The 21,514-nt window shown below is 37.4% G+C and overlaps 1 protein-coding gene across 2 annotated transcripts; it reads left to right on the top strand.

The window, feature by feature from the left end:
• VAPA (VAMP associated protein A) lies at positions 1-19,279 on the top strand. 2 transcript variants are annotated; one of them, XM_042463105.1, is made up of 6 exons: positions 1-176; positions 6,839-6,942; positions 10,607-10,687; positions 13,610-13,849; positions 16,916-17,092; positions 18,523-19,279. In XM_042463105.1, the coding sequence occupies exons 2-6, from the start codon at positions 6,841-6,843 to the stop codon at positions 18,676-18,678; spliced, it is 756 nt and encodes a 251-aa protein (XP_042319039.1). In that variant the 5' UTR covers positions 1-176; positions 6,839-6,840; the 3' UTR covers positions 18,679-19,279. The 2 variants fall into 2 exon arrangements, with proteins under 2 accessions (XP_042319039.1, XP_042319040.1); XM_042463106.1 differs by lacking the exon at positions 13,610-13,849 and having other exon boundaries at positions 6-176.
• Positions 19,280-21,514: the final 2,235 nt, after the last annotated feature.

Below are 21,514 nucleotides of genomic sequence, written 5' to 3'. Positions count from 1 at the left end.
AAATAAATTTTGAACATTTTCAGGTCCCTTCACAGATGTAGTCACTACAAATCTTAAACTACGAAACCCATCAGACAGAAAAGTATGTTTTAAAGTGAAGACCACGGCACCTCGTCGATACTGTGTGAGGCCAAATAGTGGAATTATTGACCCAGGATCTTCTGTAACTGTATCAGGTAAAAATGTTAAGTAGTTTGATTGCTTTTGATTATTGGTTGTTGGTTTTCACTGTTCATTGTTCATCCACAACATTTTGCAGAGAAAGTTCATAATGAAAAGTTACTTTCAACTTAATTTAGTTTATTTAACATACTATCCTTCAAATGCAATGGGATCAAAAATGTCTTCCTTATATTTCACTTACTGTGTTATCTTTATTCTACTGTGCATGTTCTCATAACATCACCAGCTTTGCATTTGGTGGTTGATCTGATACAGAATTTTTCCACTTTAGTTGTCTCATAAGGATTACTCTATTAAAAATATCAACAACATGTTTTTTTTCCCACAAGAATAAAAATTTTCCAGTTTACAAATTTTGGAAAGAGTTACATCCAAGATTATTCCTACTTAGAATTCAAAGAGATAGCCATGTTAGTCTGTAGAATCAATACGTAGAGAGATCTTGGAGCACTTTTGAGACTAACTGAAAGAAAGAAATTGGCAGCATGAACTTTTGTGAACTTCAGTCTACTTCCTCAGATGCATTTGGTGGAGTGGAAGCCAGGTACAGACATATATATGCCATTGGCATGTGAGGATGTCATTTCAAATTACACATACTTTGTGTATGGAAATGAAGTTGCAGGCCCAATTTTAACTATGGCCTTTAGTGCACAAAGACATGGGAAACATAGGTCTTTGTGCAAGGAGATGAACTGGCAGATCCAGTTTTGCAATGGGACTAGCCTATGGTGAGGGGAATAGATGAATGTAGGGCACCTCATGAGCATGGGGTCAGATAGTGTTGAAGTGTGTGTAGTATGTCAGGAAACCGTTATCATTGCTGAGGGACTATAGTTTGTGGATGAATTCCAGTTCTACTGGTTCCCTTTCTAATCTATATTTGTAGTTCTTTCGTTCAATGACCACTGTTCTGAGGTCTGAGATAGAATGCCCAGGGAGATTGAAATGTTCTGCCACCGTTTTTTGTGTATTCCCATTCCTGATATCAGATTTATGTCCATTTTATCCTTTGGTGCAGGGACTGGCCTGTTTGCCCAATGCAGAGAGCTGAAGGGCATTGCTGACACAGTATAGCATAGATCACATTGGAGGATAAGCACAGGAAGGCCCCCTAATATTGTGGGTGATACCATTAGGTCTTGTGATGACATATCCTGGATAAATGTGTGGGCAGAGTTGGCATCTTGGTTTGTGGCAAGGCGTAGTACCTGTTTGAGGTTTAGAGGCTGTCCTTAAGTGAGTAAAGGTCTGCCACCAAGGGCCCTTGAAAGAGTGGCATTATTGCCAAGAATAGGTTGTAGTTCATTGATGATTTGGCTGAGTGGTCCCAGTTGGGAGCTGTATGTGATCACTAATGTCATTTTCCCTCTTCATTTTGTTCTGTAATAGATCAGTTCTGGTTACACGTCTTGCTTTGTTTATTTGTTTTTTCACTTTGTGTGGTGGGTGCTGTAGTTTGAAGAATGCTTGTTGTAATTCCTTGAGTTTGGCATCCCTGTCTTGTTGGTCTATGCTGATGTGATTGTATTGGAGGGTTTGACTGTAGACTATGAATCTAGTGGTGTGTTAAGAGTGGAAGCTGGAGGCATGTAAGTACATATAGCAGTCTGTGGGTTTGTGATATAGTGTGGTGCTTATCTATTTTGTAGCTGTACTGTGGTATCCAGAAAGTGGACTTGTTCAGTAGATAATTCCAGGCGGTGTAAGTTGTTGAAACTCTGGTGGAATGTCTTGAGTGAGTCTTCTCCATGAGTACAAATTATGAAGATCAATGTACCTCAGGTAGAAGAGTGGTTTCTTGGTGCAGGTGTCAAGGAAGTATTCCTTGAAGATATTGGCATAATGTGGTGCCATGCATGTGCCCATGGCAGTGCCATTAACTTGAAGGTATATGTTGTTATCAAAGGTGAAGTAATTGTGTGTGAGAACAAACTGGCAGACCTGAGTGGCTAGGTCAGATAGGTTCCCATCTGGAATGATGTTCCTGATAGCTTTTAGTCCATCTTGGTGTTCCTACTTAGAACAGACCCACTGAAGTGAATGGGATTTTTAAATCACAGCTAAACCTAATTCCCATTAATTTCCATGGGTCTCTACATTTAGTAGTGTTAACAATGGGTTTAACTTATTAGCATATTATGTTAAGGTTGTTACTTCATAGTTTGTAATCTTCAGAGATTTGGCTTTACGTTCCACCCTGTGTGTTCCTTGCTAAACCATAAGGGGTAGTTTCACTAATGTTTTCTTCTTCTTTGGCTTGGAGAAACATACTCAACAGTAAAGATGTAGCTGTATTAATGCTTTGCTGCAAGAATTTTGTATTATCTCCAAGGGTGCATTCAGAGGTTAATGAAGATGGTATGATTACGTATATGTATATGTACTGGGTGTATATACATATGTATAATTTTAAGTGCATATATAGCTTGTTGCTTTCTGAGATGATAAAGCATGACATTGGGTATGAGGCATCTGTTCTATTTAGCAGAGGCATGATCCCAGTAATCAGAAATGTTTTATGGTACAGAGCTCTGTGTTCTGTGTTGCAAACAGCAGTCAGTATTATGTTATTTTTATTTGTGATTATATGAATGGTTTTTCCTTTTAGCAGTCTTGTAAGTGTTAGTAGTAACTATGATAAGGAACAAGAATGGAATGTTTGTTTGTTTACATGTGTAACAGATCTGTTAGGGAAGCTGCAAATGTTCAGTGTCTGGAACATTTATTGCTCTTGTTTGGTGGTAATAAAGTATGTCTGACAGAAGTGAACACACTGTGTTGTACCTAGTAAACCCAGGCCTAATCTTAGTCATTCATGTTCTAGTCATTTCCAGATTGGCTTATTACAGTATAATGTGGCACTTCCCTCAGATATGGAAATTTCCCCCTCAGATATGTTCTGAAAAGTTCATTTTATCCTAAATGTGGAGGCCACTAGAGCACTGATAGGCAGTGGGTCTCCCTTATCTGAAATATTTGAGACCAGAAATGCTTTTGATTTTGGAATATGTATATTTGCATGTACGTACATAATGAGATATCTTGGAGATGGGACCCAGATCTAAACACAAAATTCATTTATATTTCATGTACACCTTACACACTTAGCCAGAAGATAATTTTATATGATTGTTTTTAATAATTTTGTGCATGAAACAAAGTTTGTGTAGACTGAACCATCAGAAGGCAAAAATGTTACTATCTCAGCTGCCATGAAAAAAGTTTTGGTTTTTGGAATATTTTGGATTTTGCAATTCCAGGTAAGGGAAACTCAACCTGTACTCCATTTCCTTTTTAACTGTACTAGATACACACTATGATCTAAATTTATAGTGATTGTTTTGACCTTTAATATTTTATATAATCTGAACCTGTATGAGAACCTTCTGTTTTGATATGGAGGCTCACTTTTATGTTCCTTTTCTGACTGGATTCTGGAAAGTGGTCATGGGAAGAGACCTGAGTTTTGGTGAGCTTGTTGGAAGAGTTGCACCTAGCTCTTCTTCCTACATTTCAGCAGTGAAGATGCCTACTCCAGGGACCATTTTCTTGGTTTGGCCTTGTGATGAGGCAGACTTGATTTCCCAACAGGCTGGTCCAGGCTGGCTGTAGGGGAGTGGCTGCTATGGCAAGAGTGGCTCTGAAGGGGAGGAGTCTGTCAATCAGGCAATTTGTTGTGTAAAGTGACAGTCTGTGCAGTGAGCAGAGTGAGATGAGGGCAGATGAGGTTTCAGTGTAGAGTTGCTTGGTGGAATTCAGAGTTCTGTTAAAGGAATAAAGAGTTAATAGGCAGAAGTTTAGAAGTGGAAGGGAACTGATTTTGAAGAATTAAGGGTAAGAGTAAAAAGAAACTGAATAGAAAGTACAGTGGTCCCTCTATATTTGCTGGGGTTAGGGGTGAAGGACTCTCGTGAATCTGGAAAAACTGTGAATAAAAAAAATAGTATACTTTTTATGTAAGGGAACACCTCTCTAGGAATCTCCAGCTCTTCCACTGCAACTCTGTGGTCCACAGCTGCCAGAAGTTGATCATAGAATCATGCTGAAGGACCTACAAATGCCTAAAGAAGTGTTTTCTCTAGGAACATTTCGTTTCTCCAGCACACCTCTATGGCCAACTTCTGTCAGAGTTGCCCTGGAGAACTGAGAGATTCCTAGAGAGAACATATTAATCCAAATCACAAATAATCAGATCCGCTAAAGTCAAAGCTACAAACGTGGAGGTCCAACTGTATTTGCAACTGATGGTTTATTGTCACTATTGTAACATACCATCTATGAAACTATACTAAATAAGTTATGTTCTTATTAGGTAAAGGTAAAGGTAGTCCCTTGACATGAATATCTAGTTGTAACTGACTATAGGGGGTGGTGCTCATCTCCGTTACTAAGCCAAAGAGCCAGTGTTACCCAAGGACTGGTCTGGTGGTCATGTGGCCAGCATGACTTCATCAAACGCTGTTACCTTCCCACTGAAGTGATACCTATTTATCTACAGTGCGCCTGCATTATATGCGGCTTCCAGCATATGCTGGAAGCCACGTTGGAAATAAGCCTTGCGTTTCCTGGAAGAAATAATGGGGTGTGTGGTTGCGGTGTGCGTGCAGCGAACACATGTCCCATTACTTCCAATGTGGCTCAAGCTTACGCGTTTTTTTATGCCAGGTGTGTGTGTCTGGAACGGATCCCCCGCATAAGAGAAGGGCTGCCTGTACTTGCATTTGTATGCTTTTGAACTGCTAGGTTGGCAGAAGCTGGGATTAGTGATAGGAGCTCAACCTATCATGTGGCACTCGGGCCTCGAACTGCCAGCCTTCTGATCTTCCGATCGTCAGAATTGGTGTCTTAATCACTAAGCCACCACATCCCATGTAATATTCTTATTACATGATTGTAAATTTGAGTTTGCTTGGTTCAAGACAAGCTTCAGGCTAAGTGAATTCATATCAAGAAAAACACAGGAAACGCTACCATTGATTTAAGGTTTATAGGAGAAGGACGCTGAGGACCCTAACCCTTAAACATTTAAGAAAGGTATATTAAGAGTGGATGTTGGGCCAGTGTCATTCATGAGGAGTCTTCGGATGTTTCTGAGGGGAAAAGGTGGCCTCAAAGGATTGATGGGAAGGCCTTGTAACAGGTCTCTGTTAAGATGTTTCAACAGACGATTTTTATTGTTATGCTTGTTGTATGGCACCTTCCTTGAGTAGACTTTGGTGGATGTTGGAGGAGGAGGTGATAGAAAAGATGGATTTAAATTTGGCTGCATTAGCTAGAATTTCATATAAAAGTACTAAGTGATTTGGAACGTAATATCTTTTTGAATTTTGGTCTTTTTATTTAATACTATAGTTCTAAAAATAATTTACTTGTGCACTGAATATATGTACCCTGGCTGACACAAAGCTTTCACAATTGAAATGAACAAATTTTTAGGAATTTGAACTTGAGTTTCTTAGACCTATTCGAGCATTTTAACTAGTACAACAAATTGGCTGTTAATGTTGCAACTGTAAATCCTATAAGCATTTACAACTATTTAATAAATATATACATAAGTGTGTGTGTGTGTGTGTGTGTGTAGTATATTTTGTGAACAGAAAATCGGCTGTCTTAATGGTTTGTTTTAGGCATTAAGTACTAGTTTGTGTAGAGCTTTGAATATATGAAAGCCTATATAAACAGTTAATATTATAGACAGGGTTATCCTACATCATGATGCCCCAATTTTTGGACAGTGCCTTGATTCTAAGGGTAACTAATGTTGTGTAAAGGTGATCAGCTAAAACTCTCATAATCTCGTAATCTAGAGGAACATATAAAATCAACTATAGGAAGAGCTTTAGTATGTAGTTCTCTATTTTATAGAATACTTATTAAAAATAAATGCTCTTCTCCTTTTAAAACAACAGCACAACATCTACTTTTTTACCATTCTGTTCAAATTGACAGAAATGTGGAACAAACTGCACTCCTTTTGAGTGGGCTGATCTTTATTTTATTGTCCTTGTTAGGAAAACACAAACACAACATTTCACTTTTGGAATTCTTCAGTGGTCTGTTTAAGTCCAAGGAGTACTATTTTAAAGCTCATTTATACAATACAAAAATATTTAAGCAAGAGGAATTCTCTTAAATCACCTCCGGCTGATTGATGATTGTAACCATTTGAACAAAATCACATCTAGGATTCCTGTCAAAGTTATCTGCTCCTCTTTTTTGTCTGAGAGGAAAGGTTGGGGATCTCTCTTTTTTTCTTTACAGGCATTAATCTTGTAATAAATTATGGTCATCATTTTCAGATGTATTAAGTTTTCATCTGTACCAATTTAATTAACTACTGGTGTCAAATTATAGAGCTTAGATTGTTATGTGGAAACATCAAATTTGATTTTGCAAGAAAACTTGGAACTAATTTGTAAGACTGTTTCATAATAATGGGGCTTAAGGATACTTAGAAAAGACACATTTGTAGTACAGGGTAGAATTTGATGTATGATCCTACAGTATTTTAATTACATTTTGTTAAAACATACCTGTGACTATCTGAGCTGCTACACAGTTCTTCTGCTCTAAGTTTTAAATATGCTTGAACATTCACAGGAAAAAGGTTATGTACTTCTGTGTAATTCATACTTTATCTGTTATGCAGTGATGTTACAACCTTTTGACTATGATCCTAATGAGAAAAGTAAACACAAGTTTATGGTACAGACAATCTTTGCACCACCAAACATTACAGATATGGAGGCTGTGGTAAGTAAACAGATGTCTTTCATTTCAGTTTTTAATAGGGTAACAAATTAGATTCTGTCTTTAGTTTTTTGGAACAAGCCTTCTTAGTCCTATCTTATGTCCCCTGGTTCTCAGAGATTATCCAGTTTCCTCTGATTGCTGGTAGAAGTGGATTGGGAATGAAGTCATTTACTGTCAGAGAATTTTCACAATGTAAATACAAATTAAGTGCCCAGCTTTCACACTTATTTAATCAAACATTTTATTTTATTTTGAAAGAAAAGCAGCCTTCACTCAGTCATGCTGTCTAAGATGATACCATTCTTAGGGGGTTCTATGATGCTAGTGTAGTGGTTTAAATGATGGACTGCAATTCTGGAAATTAGGGCCAAATTCCCTGTTTGGCCATGGAAACTCACTGGACAAGTCACACATTCTCAAAGCCAGAAAACCCCATGATAGGTTCACCTTAGGGTGCTGTAAGTTGGAAACAGCTTGAAGGCTCACAACAACAACTAAGTTATTGATTCAGTACATTTTGTTCTCTTGATTTCATATAACTTTCTAGATTCCCTAAGTAACACTGGAGTTTAAAATATGCTTAGTGAATAAAGTAATTAGTGAATAAAGTCATTAATTAGTGCATTGAGTCATTAAAATTTGTTATGGTGGGTCCCTTTACCTCTGTCAGGAAGGTCTGTCAGGAGGAGAAATATTAGAATTGGAGGATATGTGGCACATGGCTATGTTGTTAGACAGGCTAACTTGTGTAATTTCTTTGGGAAAACAGGGAAGAGGGAAAGGGACAACTTAGATAGTCCAGCTTAGATAGTGGTACAGCTTAGATAGTGGTACACAAGAACTAAGTTTGTTGAAGAAGCATGGGATGGGGATGGAAAATAAGAGAAAAAGTGAGTGGGGTGGGAGGGAATAATTTGTTTGCTTGACAGATGGCTAGGGCCCTTTCAAAATATCCCCTGTATAGATTGGTTCTGTATGAAAGGAAGATTTTTGGAGTTTTTCTGGAAGGTGACAGTACATTGTGATTCTCTTCGGTAAATGTATCCTCTATTGATTAGGTTCTGGAGTGGTGTCTATTACATACCATGGCATGACATACAAATATTATATAACATTTGGGGGTGTGCTGCAGTGAATCCTTTCACAGTTCATTAGTATTTTAATCACACAGTGCTATGCTCATAGATAATTTAGGGACGAGACAGATGGCTAGCCGTGATCGGGCTGGGACTGTGGTAACTGAACGGCCAGCTCTCAAAGCAGGCTGCCACCACAGGTCCCAACTACGCAGCACAGGAGCCAAATTAAAACAGCTCTTTTTTCAGCCAGTCCTTTGGACTGGAAAGCGGCATCAGAGCAGCTTCCGGCCACTGTGGGGCATACATCGTCTAAACGTTACGCCCCCAAAGCGGCTAGAAGTCGCTCCTTTTCTCCTGTGTGTTTTGAGACTAATCGAAAAGATATATTTAAATCAATCTACCATTGGCTTCTCCTTTTCTTGCACCTCACCTTTCACATTCTGCTTTTTTGCCTACTTCTTCTTCTTCCTACTCCTTCTTACCCACCCTCATTTAATTATATAATAAAGGTGCAGATTGCATTAATACTGCAAATGCCACAGATTGCATACAGAATCCTTGGCCTCTGCATGTAAAACCTATGCTCTACCATTGAGTTTTGCAGACTGCATTTCTTGATTGGGAGTGAGGAGACACAAAGAAAGTAGGGATTCAGTTGTGCAGAAAAAAAACATTCTATATATGCTCTCAAAAATTTCAGATAATGAATTCTGCCAGGCCTTTGCTTTACTTGCATTTGAGCAAGTGCCCTCTAATTAAAATAAATCATTCCTTATTAACCTTTAACAAACAAGAGTAAGTGAAATGTACATATTGGTGGGAATGGAAAGAAAAAGTTATGCAGGTGAGTGACAAAACAGTTACCAGATCTTTTGGACTCCCTCTGTTCCCAGGGAAGAATCCTGTTACAGATTTGTAGTCCACGTGGGATTAAATAACTTGTTGGAGGAAGGCAATTCTAAAAAAGCCAAAAGAGCCCTTTTAAAAGAAACATTAAGAAAATGTGCTTGTCAGGTTCAAAGTTGAAAACCTTCATTCTTTCATAAATTCCATGGTCTGCCCAGCACTGGCATCTTGATCAATGAGCCAATTAACAATAGCTCAATAGATCAAATAATTCTAACTTTTAGTGTTTTATATTTTTAATTACTTTCCACATTCTCACATTTAACACTATCAAATTAATTTCCAAACCTCATATTCCAAGCTCTATTTTCTGAGGAATTTTCATTAATGAAGTAAGTTTGTTAGGCTATGTCAAGGAAGTGGTATCCATTGAAGCATGACCTTGTATTTTGCTGCATGTATTATTCTGATACTGGTCTGTTTTCATTATCTTTAATTCTTAATAAAATCTTCTGGAGCTTATGGAACTAAAGCCAAAACGGTCCCATAAATAAGTAAGGTTTACAAATTGTTAATGAGAAAATCCTGAACTGTGAAAGAATCCTCCGAACCATTCCACAAATATTGAATTGAATGGAATGGTGGCTGAGAAGGGCAGATAGGACGACTGAATTGGGTCAGAGAGGTGATAGAATGGAGTTGATGGAGAGGGAGAAACAGAAATTCATATCTACACAATATAGAATCTAAATAGGTAGAATGTCTAGAAAGGCTATTATTATTATTATTATTATTATTATAAGCTTTATTTATATAGCTATAAATTTACACAGTGCTGTACATACAGTCAATTAAAATAGACAAAATAAACCTGCCTATGGTGTATGTTCTACAAAAATAATTTAATATAATACATAATACATATAATACAATTGCCTAATCCACACTGTCAAAGCTATTTTTAAATGTCCTCATGAATTAATTCCTGGAGAGACCTGCTCATAGACATCAGTGGAGAAACGAGAGATGTCCTGTCCCTTCCCACCAAAACTCTCAAATGAAGGAGAGAAATCAAAGCGGTAACCTGAGGACAGAGATTCTTCTTTAGATGCGGATTACTGATTGGTTTCTGGAGCAGGGTGAAGGTGGGATGGGAATGGAAAACCAGGGAGAATGTAAACTTAATTGAGAAGCTGGAACCTTGGACAGAAGCAATTCACATTGCATCGTTTTGTTGCAGGGACCCCTTTCTTCTTGCATGGACCTTTTATGTTCTTCTGATAAGATCTGTAGGACTGCTTAGAATGCAACAATCCATGGAGCACAGTATCCCCCCCATCTCAGTTCTGTCATCTCTTTTGGTCAACTCTGTATTGATAGTTAAGCTAAAAGATAATGGAGTTGTTCCAGTACATGTATATTAGCTAATTAGGGGTGCGTGTTGGCTTATTATTGATGTCATCCCTTTTATTTTAGAAGTGTATTTTTACATAAACCAGGAAGATTGTTATAATTGCATGATAAAAAAAGAGAAAGGTATATATCTGAGCACAAAGCTTTTCTTTGCCTTGCCTTAACAAGCCAAAAGATTTATCTCCACAGCAGGCCAAAACCTGCCCACTATATCATTCTGGTGCTTTAAAATGTGTGTATAAGTCTGAATTTGCATTATTGTGGAAAGTTGTTTTGAAGATTTTGAATAAAGAAGTTGTTTTAATGTATTTTCATTGTTGTTATAGTGGAAGGATGCAAAAGCTGAGGATTTAATGGATTCCAAATTGAGATGTGTATTTGAAATGCCTAATGAAAATGATAAGCTGGTAAGTAAAAAGCAAAAGACTTCCTCCCTCTGACATTATGTACAAATCCATTAAGCTAAGAATATTTCTTGATTTTTTATTTTTATCTGGAGTGTTTATGTAATTTAAATTAAAGGTGGAAGAATTTAACCAGTGTTCTGGAGTACCACAAACTTTTATATCTTTCTGATACTTTAAATGCATTTGCAATCTATATTAGTAATCTTCACTTTTGGATTAATGTATGGCATGTAATAGTAGAAGTGCATATTCCCAAATAATTTTGTCAAAGTAGATTGTAGCCTTAGAGACAAATCTTGAAAAGCATCTTGCTTGCAAAGTGCTTGTAAACCAATCACTTGTGAAGGGTGCTGTATGCCAAAAGGACACAAGGATATAACTTGTATTGGGATTTAAATTTCTCACTTGAGAGAGGCTGGCAAAATATTAGGCATCCAGACATATGGCAGTGCTCTGGGAATGAGGGCAGTGGTGAATATGAAAATATGTAATAATTGAGTGTAAAGTCATACATCCAATTGGAAGTATATGTTAAAGGGGATCAGCTGCACAGGAGCAGGCTTTAATTCCATTATTTTAATTCATTTACCTTTGCTTATGCAGTCTGCAATACCTTTGTGTTGCTTGCCGTTAACTCCACTGACAATATCAGAGACGCCAAAACGTTGCTTCTCCAGGTGATTTTGGACTCCAACTCCCAGAAGCCCCAGCCATCACAGCCGATGTCCAGGAATCCTGGGACCTGAAGTCCAAAATGCCAGAATCACTGGACTATATAAAGATACAGAAACATTTGCTATATGCAAGGAAGATGAAGATGTAGCACTGCTCAGGTCTTGCCCCTGCTCTAAATGTTAGGTTTATTTAGAAATATTTTGGCAGGATCATGCTGTGAATCACAGATTCCTCAGAGTTTAATGAAAAGCCTGTGAAATCCTAAAGTTTATTTGCCTCTTTTTTTTAAAAAAAAAAGTCCTCTAATTTTAAATGTACAGTTGTTCTGCATAATATGAGTGGCTTCCACTATTGGAACAGTGCTGTTTTCACCACAGTGTGCAATGCCTATCTTTGGCTTTGTTGTTTTGCCTGTGCAGTCATTTGCTTTTCAGGATTCTATGCATTTCTCTTTTCTCTCAACTTTCAAGTTGTGGGCATTATTGTGAAAGTTAATGTCTGGTCTAGAAAGCACCCATTTTGGGAGAAAGGTGGGATATAAATCCAATAAATAAATATTTTTTGTACAGCAGTTTGAAAAATTGCACCTGGTTTACCATAGTTTGGGGGCTATGGCTAATGCTCACACAAAGTATTGGTGGGCCTGCCTGGGGCTGTGAGGAAAGAAAGACTGGGCTAAATCCAATGTTAATTGTATCTAGAGTGAAACAGTTGAAATGAACTTGATTTCAATGGAACCAGCTAGGTAGGACTACAAGATTTAGTCCTGTGACCAAAGATGCAGGAAACAGATAATCTAGCAGATTTAATTCTACCTGTTCAAGACACCATGGAATTTATCTGTAATGGACAGAGAGGGAAAAACAGTGCATTAACCTCTAGGCTTTGCAATTGGATGCTGTATTGCTTCACTTCAAGAAGCACAGGCATGAAATAATTTTAAAATTCTTTGGACTGTTACTCACTTTGACCATCATTTACCAAAGTTTCAGATTTTATTTAAATTACTGTGAACTTAATAACTGGACTGGAAGTTACACAGTTAATTTTCAGCAACTTATTAGAGGATAGTAATTTTTTTGACAATATACTGGGTTAATCAAATCTTAATATAGGCTATATTAATATTGGGAATGATGAACTCAGTTTAGAAACTGATTTTTTTAAAGTTACACATTGTGATGTGAAAGATTTGAGAATGTTGTGGTAATTTAAAGGAAACAAAACAAAGTGATCAGAATCCCCAGGCTACCATAATTTCTAGCTTGTTTTAACAAGAAATTTGGAGACCTTCAAAGATTTTTCCTGATTTGACAGATTATCTACATGCACTCTACATCTAAGAACCTTAGTAGTCAGAAGAAGCTGGTAAATAAATTAGAAACCAAAATCAGACATCTTCTTGCATTTATTCACAATTTTCTGCATATTATAGATTTCTGGGTTGTTGTTTTTTTAAAAATCATGGTGATTACAGGAATGGTGGATAAATACTAGGAATGCAAAATGTATAGAAGCCACTCAAGCAGATAGAATAACGTCAGAACTGCAGTACTGCAGCTGTGGAATGTTATCATTCACTCAATACCACATAAACTCAAATGCTACTGAGGCTCAGGGTGTAATTCTTAGTACTAAACAAGATGTCCAGTATAGTTTGATAGCTTCACTGGCCTGAATAGAAAACTCAGAATGAAACAACTGTAGCTTTTCACAGGATTTACCATACCAGATAGATCATTGGGGAGGTGAAGGTGATATCCCAGTAAATACTAAATATGATCATGTTAGGGGGAAAAAGCTAGTTCAAAGAAATGTTGTGGTTTTATCATAAAAATGAACTTTAAGTTCAACTAAGTTTTAATAGAAGCATTTTTAAAGGCTGGGATCCTAGCATGAATTCTGTTTGTATTTTGATGTTCAGCTGCTAATGAGACAAACTGCATTTAAAGTTTGTTGATAAGTTTGTCCTGTTAGCAGTGAAAAGTATGGTAGCAAACCCAGCAAAGATAGTTGTAGCTTACAGGTCTAGTTCTGTCCACAGGAAGCAGCACAATCTTACACATGTTTGTCCGTACTTAAGCTACATGGTCTGAAATGGAGCTTAATACTTGACAAAAATGTGTTTAGGCTCATAATCTTAGTGAGTAAATCAAGTATTTGAAGCCATCCTCTTTTTGCTTGTATTGATACTTTGTAAGCTGTTGCTTGACTGCTTCTGCATAACATTTATGTTTTTCTAAGTAGCAGAGTGGGTTTGCAGAGCCTAATCCTTTAGCCGTTGGTTTAGTCACTCCCCTAAATCTTGCAATGAGAGATCTACTGAGTGCTGAGGGCATGTCTCACCTGCCATCTCAGGCTCTACCTTCTTCAGGATCTGTATACATAACTACAGCCAACAACAACAATCTTCAGACATCTGCAGATTTTAGCCAGAAGATTGACATGATGGAGCCAGGCAGTGAGGTCACACACAGGATGCATCAGGTTTGTTTCAGGGAGCTGAAAGCCCCAAGACTTTGACTACCTCAGTGGTTCATTCAGTCATTTTTAGCTGGCTAAGAAAACATAAAAAATAGGCTTTGAAATAGAAGACAGTATTAAGGTCTGAAGAAGCCTTAACTGCAAAGATGATGAGAATGGCTACAATCACAAGCTTGTTTTCTTTTGTAATACTATATTGTTGTATCATTGTGTTTTGCTGAATTTAGATTGTTGCTGAAAGTGAGGCATAACAAGGGGAGGGAAAGACTTCAATTGGAAGGGGAAAAGAGGATCATTAAGACTATAGTACTAATGAGAACAAGCAGTAGGCTAAGCCTTCTCTGCCAACTAAAAGCAAGCCCCAAGACGTCTTTGTATTAGCTTAGAGGGCAATGTGTTGGCTTTATAAGCTGAGATGAGAACGAGACTTCTGGATGCACAAATAGCCCCTTTACTCCTTGCTTTGTATCAGAGGTGCACCAGAAGTACTTAATTCAACTCATTTCCTATTTTAGATGAAGCAGTAAACTATGGGGTGAAGCAGACCAGTGACAAAGAATGGCCTCTAGCCACTCCAGCCACAATTTTTATGGTATTTATACTCCACCCTTCAGCCCTAAAGGCTATCAGAGTGGCTTACAATTATTATTTTTAATTAGATGGTTCCCTGCCCTCAGGCTTACAGTATAAAAGACACGACACAAAAGGAGAAGGGAAAGGGGATGGTTATTCTCTCCCTCTGAGGCCTGGACCAAGGCAGATGGACTGGACGGAGGGCTCTTCTTCTTCAGGCTAGCCCTGTTGGAGCTGGGCCTGCCTGTTCACTCCCTCTCAGGCCGAAGGATGGTAGTTAACATGGAGCGAGGGCTCTCTTTCTTCGGCTAGCCCTGATGGAGCTGGGGCTGCAGTGACCACGTGGCCTGGGCTCAAAGCGGCCTGCTACTCTGGTCCCAAATGAGCTACTCTTTTCTCCGGTGGCTTCAGGCCATCTTTGGGAGCCTAGGACCAGTGTCTGGCCACTTTGGGGGAATGCATCATCTGAATGCCATGCCCTCGAAGTGGCTGGATGCTGCTCTTTCTTGCCCATCTGTTTCGGGCCTGTGTTTAACATGTGAGGCTATAAAGTTTAATATAAAGTTCATACCTGGCTTGTTTTGAAGTAATTAAGCACAGATTCCCAGTCCCAAGTGAAACAAGAAACTATAGTTAATATTATATTTGTTTGAAGGGAAGAGCAAAGATATTCTATGCAAACAAAAGGTATGCTCATATCTTGATTTTATTAAGCCAAGATGCAGTTTTTCCAAATTCAGCCATTATGTTCATTGTAACATCAAGTTATGACTTGAAATTGTGGTAATGAATCTGGAAGGAACCGATGAAGTATGTCTTGATTAGTTGCTTTTCCATTTTTCAGGAAAACATAGGTTGAGATTAAATCCAAATGAGGGAACTATGGTTTGCATTTGCCCTTCAGTATGGGAACTGATCTTACATAGGGTGGTAGTACTTGTACATGCAAATATAAAAAATAACTGGCTTGAACAACAGGCAATTTCAAGAGGGAACATTTGTTTTAAAGATATGGTTGTTTGGTATCATATGAGTGTATGTATTTTTGACATTGTGATATTCTGTATATGTTTACCCAATAAATATTTTATACTACATAATTTATTTAAAAAGAAATTTAAAATTCTAGGAAGCTGAATTTTACATTCAGTTCAACAATTTCTCAGATACCTCAACTAAACAGTTGGTATACGTTTGTAACTGTATTTATGGTAAGAAAATCTGATGAAACCTGCTTTAAATATTTTCAGTTGTATTGTAAAATGACTTCCTTACATTGTGACTGCTCTTTAAAATGCAAAGTAGCCTCATGCAGATGTATACAGTGCTCCCTCGGGTTACGAAATTAATTCGTTCCGCGGCCGCTTTCGTAACCCGAAAAGCCTTCGTAAGCCGAAATGCCATAGGCGCTAATGGGGAAAAGCCGCGATTTCGTGCGAAAAAGCCGAAAAAAGCACCAAAAATTTTTTCGTAACCCGAAAAAACATTCGTAACCCGGAACAATTATTTCCTATGGGATTTTTTCGTATCCCGGAAATTTCGTAACCTGGGTATTTCGTATCCCGAGGTACCACTGTAATTCCTGATGGTGATAAGTTAGCCTTTCTCTACTGTCATCTTGTGCTATCAATCCGCTACCCATTTTCAGAGATAACCATAACATAATATTACATTTTTACTGAAGACCATGATTAGCTCACGGGGGATCGGTTCTGGAATACCCACCCCCCGCGAAAAAGGAAACTCGCCCATAAGCTTGAATGGCGGTGTGTGCCCGTGGGCATGCACCGCAGACACGTGCCCCATTATGTTCCCCCTCCATTTGCCACTTGCACATAAGCGAGGGTGCGAATTCCAAGGCTGCACAAATGGAGGGGCGACTGTAATGATAGAAATGTAGAGTTGGAAGAAACCTTGAGGGCCATCCAGTCCAACCTCTTGCCAAGCAGGAATATAAAGTCAAATCATCTCCGACAGATGACCATCCGGCCTCTATTTAAAGACCTCCAAAGAAGGAGACTCAACCACCCTCCGAGGGAGTGTGTTCCACTGTCAAACATCTGTTATGTCAGGAAGTTCTCCCTAATGTTTAGGTGGAATCTCTTTTCCTGTAGTTTGCATCCATTGCTCTGTGTCATAGTTTCATGGAGAAGAGTATGAAAGCCCAGTGACATTCATGTTTCTACTCTCCCAGCCATAATTAGGTGGTCAGGAACTGTATTTGCACAGGGCTTCAATTATTACTTCCCTAGAAAACTTTCCTGTTTTAGAATGAGTTGGAAGGTTGGTACAAAAATCTATTTTTCTGTTCTTAATCTTAACATTTTTAAAGGATTGATACATTTTACTGACTTTCTACCTTTAATAAATGTTTATAGTTGCTTAATTTTTCTTCCTTCAGATTAGATCTGGAAAACTAACTTAAACTGAAAAATGCCCAGTACTAGTTTTGATTAAAGAATTATATTTTCAAACATTTTCTTTTAATATTTGCAGAATGACATAGATGCAAGTAAATCTGCCCCAATACTGAATACAACTAAACAGGATGGGCCAATGCCAAAACCACATAGTGTTTCACTTAATGACACTGAAACAAGAAAGCTCGTGGAAGAATGCAAAAGACTTCAGGCAGATGTGGTGAAACTATCAGAAGAAAATAGACATCTGAGAGTAAGTTTCATTTCATGAAATGATACGTAATGGATTACATTTAAACTGTGGCATGGCTCCCTGTGGAAGGGTTTGAGAAAGTGCTTAAGCCAAATTATTTGTCAGTTCTCTTTTCGATGTTGCATTTAATTTTACTTTTCCCCACGCTCAAACTTTATGAAGTAAACATTGAGTAAAACAACAAAAGGACATTTTCTTTTTACAATCTGTAAAATAACTATATAAACTCCAAATTTTACTAGAATCATACTTGACCAGACTGTGAGTGAGCCTTGTGCTCCTGTATTCCATTCTCTTCTTCCCTTTGGACATTTTGAATCTGGAGGTATTATCTTGGTTGATTAAATGTCTGGGATGTCTGTGACATCAAATCAGTAGGCTACAATTAAAGGTTGGCCAGGCTGGTAGTTTGGGATTTACAAAACCATGTCATCAAAGAAGATGATAACAGTCCAAAACACACTACAGAAATAATCCAGTTTGAGACCATTTAATTGCCCTGCCTCAATGTGAGGCAATTCTGGGAACTGTAGCTTTGTGAGACTTTCATCTTCTCTGTCAGAGAGCTCTGATTACACGATAAACTATAATTCCCAGGATTTTCTAGCACTGAGCCAGGGCAGTTAAAATGAAGAAGATAATCAGATTGTGATTATTCGGGCTACATAATGTCTGATAGATTCTTAACATTTAGTTATGATATTAATTTTGAACCAGGAGGTCATCCTTTGAATTAGGAAGTCACCCAATCTGTATCACATGCAATGACCATCTTCTGTATCCTAAGGGCATCAAACATCAGAGCTCAAGGAGCTGGAATGGAAACGAGCAGGAAGGTGCCTCTGCCTTCCTGCTCATTTCCACCTTAGTCCTCTCCTCCACATTAGTCCTCTGCTCCATAGCCCACTCTATTCAGAAGTATTGCCCAACCCTTAAGAGAAGCTCTGTAAGATGGAGGCCTTTTACCCTCGTGCTGGCATTTTTTAAAATTCAAATCAATGTAGAAATTTCCTTGTTTTGTTTTCATGCACCATGAAAAGCCATGAAAATCTTGTCAAAAGTCTAGAAGGTCCTGTGTTCTGTTGTCTGTTTAATTTGTGATCCTGAAACTAAATTGAGTAGTGAAGTTCTGGGGAAATCGCAATAGCCCCTTGAATGTTGGGCCTCTGGTTTTCTGGTTTTGAAAGTGGGTCCTAATACCAAGCATGTTATTACATAGGGAGGAGATCCTTTTTATTTTTCTTCTATACTGTAAATTAATATCTAATGGCATTGTTACTAATATGCCTATATGCTACAGTTTTAATGTTTTGATATTTTAAAGCTGAATGGTACATCAACAAATAGGATCTAATCGTAACACTTGTCATAAATGTTTATATATTCTGGTTAAATTCAGATCTGACATAATTTATTCCATGTATTTTCAGGACGAAGGTTTGAGGCTGAGAAAGGTGGCACACTCAGATAAACCTGGACCATCTGGCTTGGCCTTCCGGGATAATGGCTCCAACCCTCTTCCCTCACTTCTTGTTGTAATTGCAGCCATTTTCATTGGATTCTTTTTAGGGAAATTCATCTTGTAGAAAGAGAGAAAGAAAGAAGCATGCAAAATGCAGCTTCCTTTTTTTCTTGGCCAGAAAAAAAAAAGTATTTACCTACCACTTCATTGGTAGTATGGCCCAGGTGACCATTTTTGTGTACAGCATCATATAGGCTTTGCCTTTAATGATCTTGCACGGTTAGACAACACAATAAAAAGAAACTGTTCGGCTGCTGGACGAAATTGTATATTAATTCATCAATAGCAGGTGTCAGTTGCACATTCAGTCCTTTATGAAATCTCATAAATAAAGAATTGTTATTTCTTTCTGTGGTTTTAATAAGAGTTAAAAATTGTTCAAAGTCTTGTAAATGTTATTTTAATAATCCTTTTAAAATTTTATCTGTTGCTCTTGCCTCTTGGAAAATGATTACTAGAATGCTAATCCCACTTGTTCAGGAATATGATGAGGCATTTTGTGGGGAAATGTTTCCTCTTAGTGTGTAAATTTCTCCTTTACCTTACTTTGCTAATATCATGGCAGAATTTCTTACCCTTGTGAGGCGGTTGTTGAAAAAGGTTTTCATCTTTACAGCCCTATCCCATGGTATTTAACATATGAAATAATAAAACTGTTAACAGACTTTCTGCTGGGTAGCTTGTTTCTGTGAATTGTTCTTTTTAGAAAAGCATTCTAACATCTTTCATATACAACCTGTTTCTTGTCACAGATCAATATTTTTCATTTCACTAGGTGTGTCTTAGATTGGCACCAGTAAGGTCCCAGAAGAAACATTGTTTTCCACTTCTTTAATGGCAGCAAGGATATCTGGTTTTTAGCAAAATGGAAGGTCGGAAATATTTATTGTGGAACATGGGAGTAATTACAAAGTCAGATCTTTTGAATTTGTCTTTTTAAAAATACTGTTTAGCTTTGCAAGTATTTCTTTTGCATCAGTGATGTTCCCTTTTTTTTTAGTCCTTCGTATTTATTTTTTTAAATCGCCTCTCACCCCTCCAGACATATTATTAGTTCAAATATTTCCTAGAATGACAACTTTTGCAAATAAGTTTTACATATAAGCATCACAGGCTGATCATGGCTGAGCAGATTTAAATCATTTAGTTTTGTGAGAGGAGAATAAAGCTTTGACCAGGAAACCTCTTCGCACAGTTGCCTATTAGTGATGTATACTGCCCATGTTCTAGGGACGTAATTTTATTGGACCTGAACTGCTTTTCTGCACTTAATCCTTTGGCTTATTTCATTTCTGGTTTTTATGTCATTAATTAAATAATTTTGAAAGCACAATACAGCTATTCTGAAACTTTATCCATCACATGGAATTATTTTAAACTGACATTCTGGGAGGCTTATAACTGTAAGCAGAATTTTGTATATTCTTGGATATGATGCAGCTAAGCGTGTTAGATCTTACGTAGCTGAGAAATGTTCTAGCAAAAATATACATCATTTTTGGTTGCCTTTGATTAATAGTGCTTTTTTAATGGAAGATGTATGTACATCATGTACTGTCACTGTTCTCTATGATAAACTTTTATAAAACATCTTGCACTTTGCAAAGAAGATGATGAACAAACCACTGCTTGATGTTTCACTTTAAAAGCATGCAAATACAGACGTTTTCTTTTTGTGTGTTCCGGTATCTGCATTCAAGTCTTCTCTGACTGTGGTGACTGGAAGAAGTATACTCAAGTCTGGTTCTCACTTCATCGATTCTGAAATCAATAAGACTCTTCATACTGTGGTGTATAAATAGTATGTCAGAAGAAATCATTTATTCCTTAAAGGAAGTTGACCATTGGAAGATTGCAGGAAAAAAGACTAATGTATAGGCTATAACTTCTAGATACATTTTAATATTTCTGTGTGGAAGAGAAAAATTTTCAAAGATATGTTTACTGTAAAAGTAGTGCATACAAAAGGCTTGTGGTAGTGGCTACACATTTTAGTCTTAGAGGGCAGATTGAGTTTAGAATTTATCAAAGGTGGACTGAAGCTTCATACTGGGAAGTATCCTGATGTGGGCATGATCTTTTGCTGCAAATTATGAAGTCCCAAAGCCTACAGTCTGATTATTAGTAGAGCATTAGGTTATGAGATAATAGATAATTTAGCAAGGCATATGTTTCAAGCATAAATATTACTGAATAAGTCAAGGTGCATTTGGACATCATAAGCAGTATGTGTACAGTGAAGTGCTCTTGCTTATATGGATGCACTTCTGGTTTCTAATCTTTCATAAATGTATATAAAATGTAACGCTAACCTATTTTGCTCTCAGGAGTGATTTTGAATGATATCAACTGTATTCAGTGAAATTATGTAATATGGATTAAATTATCTGTTCCTGAAATGGTTAGAACCTTGCCTGCTTGCTTGTGTACATAAATGTGGTGAGGGAGTCTGCCCTCATTTCAAATAAGAAAAAGTACTTTGAAATTTGTGAGAGAATGGTTTATCTGCTGATCAATGAGCAGAGATCAAAATTTATTTATTTATTCTTGTATTTAGTATAAAGTGATAAGGAAACTTGACTCAGGCTCTGCATAATCTGTTTAAAAGAGAAGTCTCAAATATGATTTAATGCAAATTCCCAGGTGGATCATTCTTTGTTCTGCACTGGACTAGAACAAGGCGACAGCCTAATACCACCCAATAAGCGGAAGTTATTACTTGAGTGGCAAAAATAAATAATTTAGAAACTTTGTAAAAGTGTTATATTTCAAGTGAAGCTTTTATTAAATCAGCATTGATAGTGGTTGTAATTATGTATTATCCATAGTTTCATAAAGCTTCAGGTTTTGCTGCTTATCACAACCAATAACTGGTCTGAACAACAGATGTATCATAACTG

Source organism: Sceloporus undulatus, chromosome 4 (genome assembly GCF_019175285.1).
Source record: "Sceloporus undulatus isolate JIND9_A2432 ecotype Alabama chromosome 4, SceUnd_v1.1, whole genome shotgun sequence".
Lineage (NCBI taxonomy): Eukaryota > Metazoa > Chordata > Lepidosauria > Squamata > Phrynosomatidae > Sceloporus > Sceloporus undulatus.
The sequence above is the reverse complement of the archived record's forward strand: the minus strand, read 5'-3'. Positions and strand labels throughout refer to the sequence as shown.

What these genes read in the sequence shown, in the direction of transcription:
- VAPA (XM_042463105.1), top strand. Translation starts at nt 6,841, where the DNA reads ATGTTACAACCTTTTGACTATGATCCTAATGAGAAAAGTAAACACAAG. An exon ending in CTAATGAAAATGATAAGCTG is followed by an intron (nt 10,688 to 13,609) that starts GTAAGTAAAAAG and finishes TTTTCTAAGTAG; the next exon opens with CAGAGTGGGTTTGCAGAGCC. An exon ending in AAGAAAATAGACATCTGAGA is followed by an intron (nt 17,093 to 18,522) that starts GTAAGTTTCATT and finishes ATGTATTTTCAG; the next exon opens with GACGAAGGTTTGAGGCTGAG.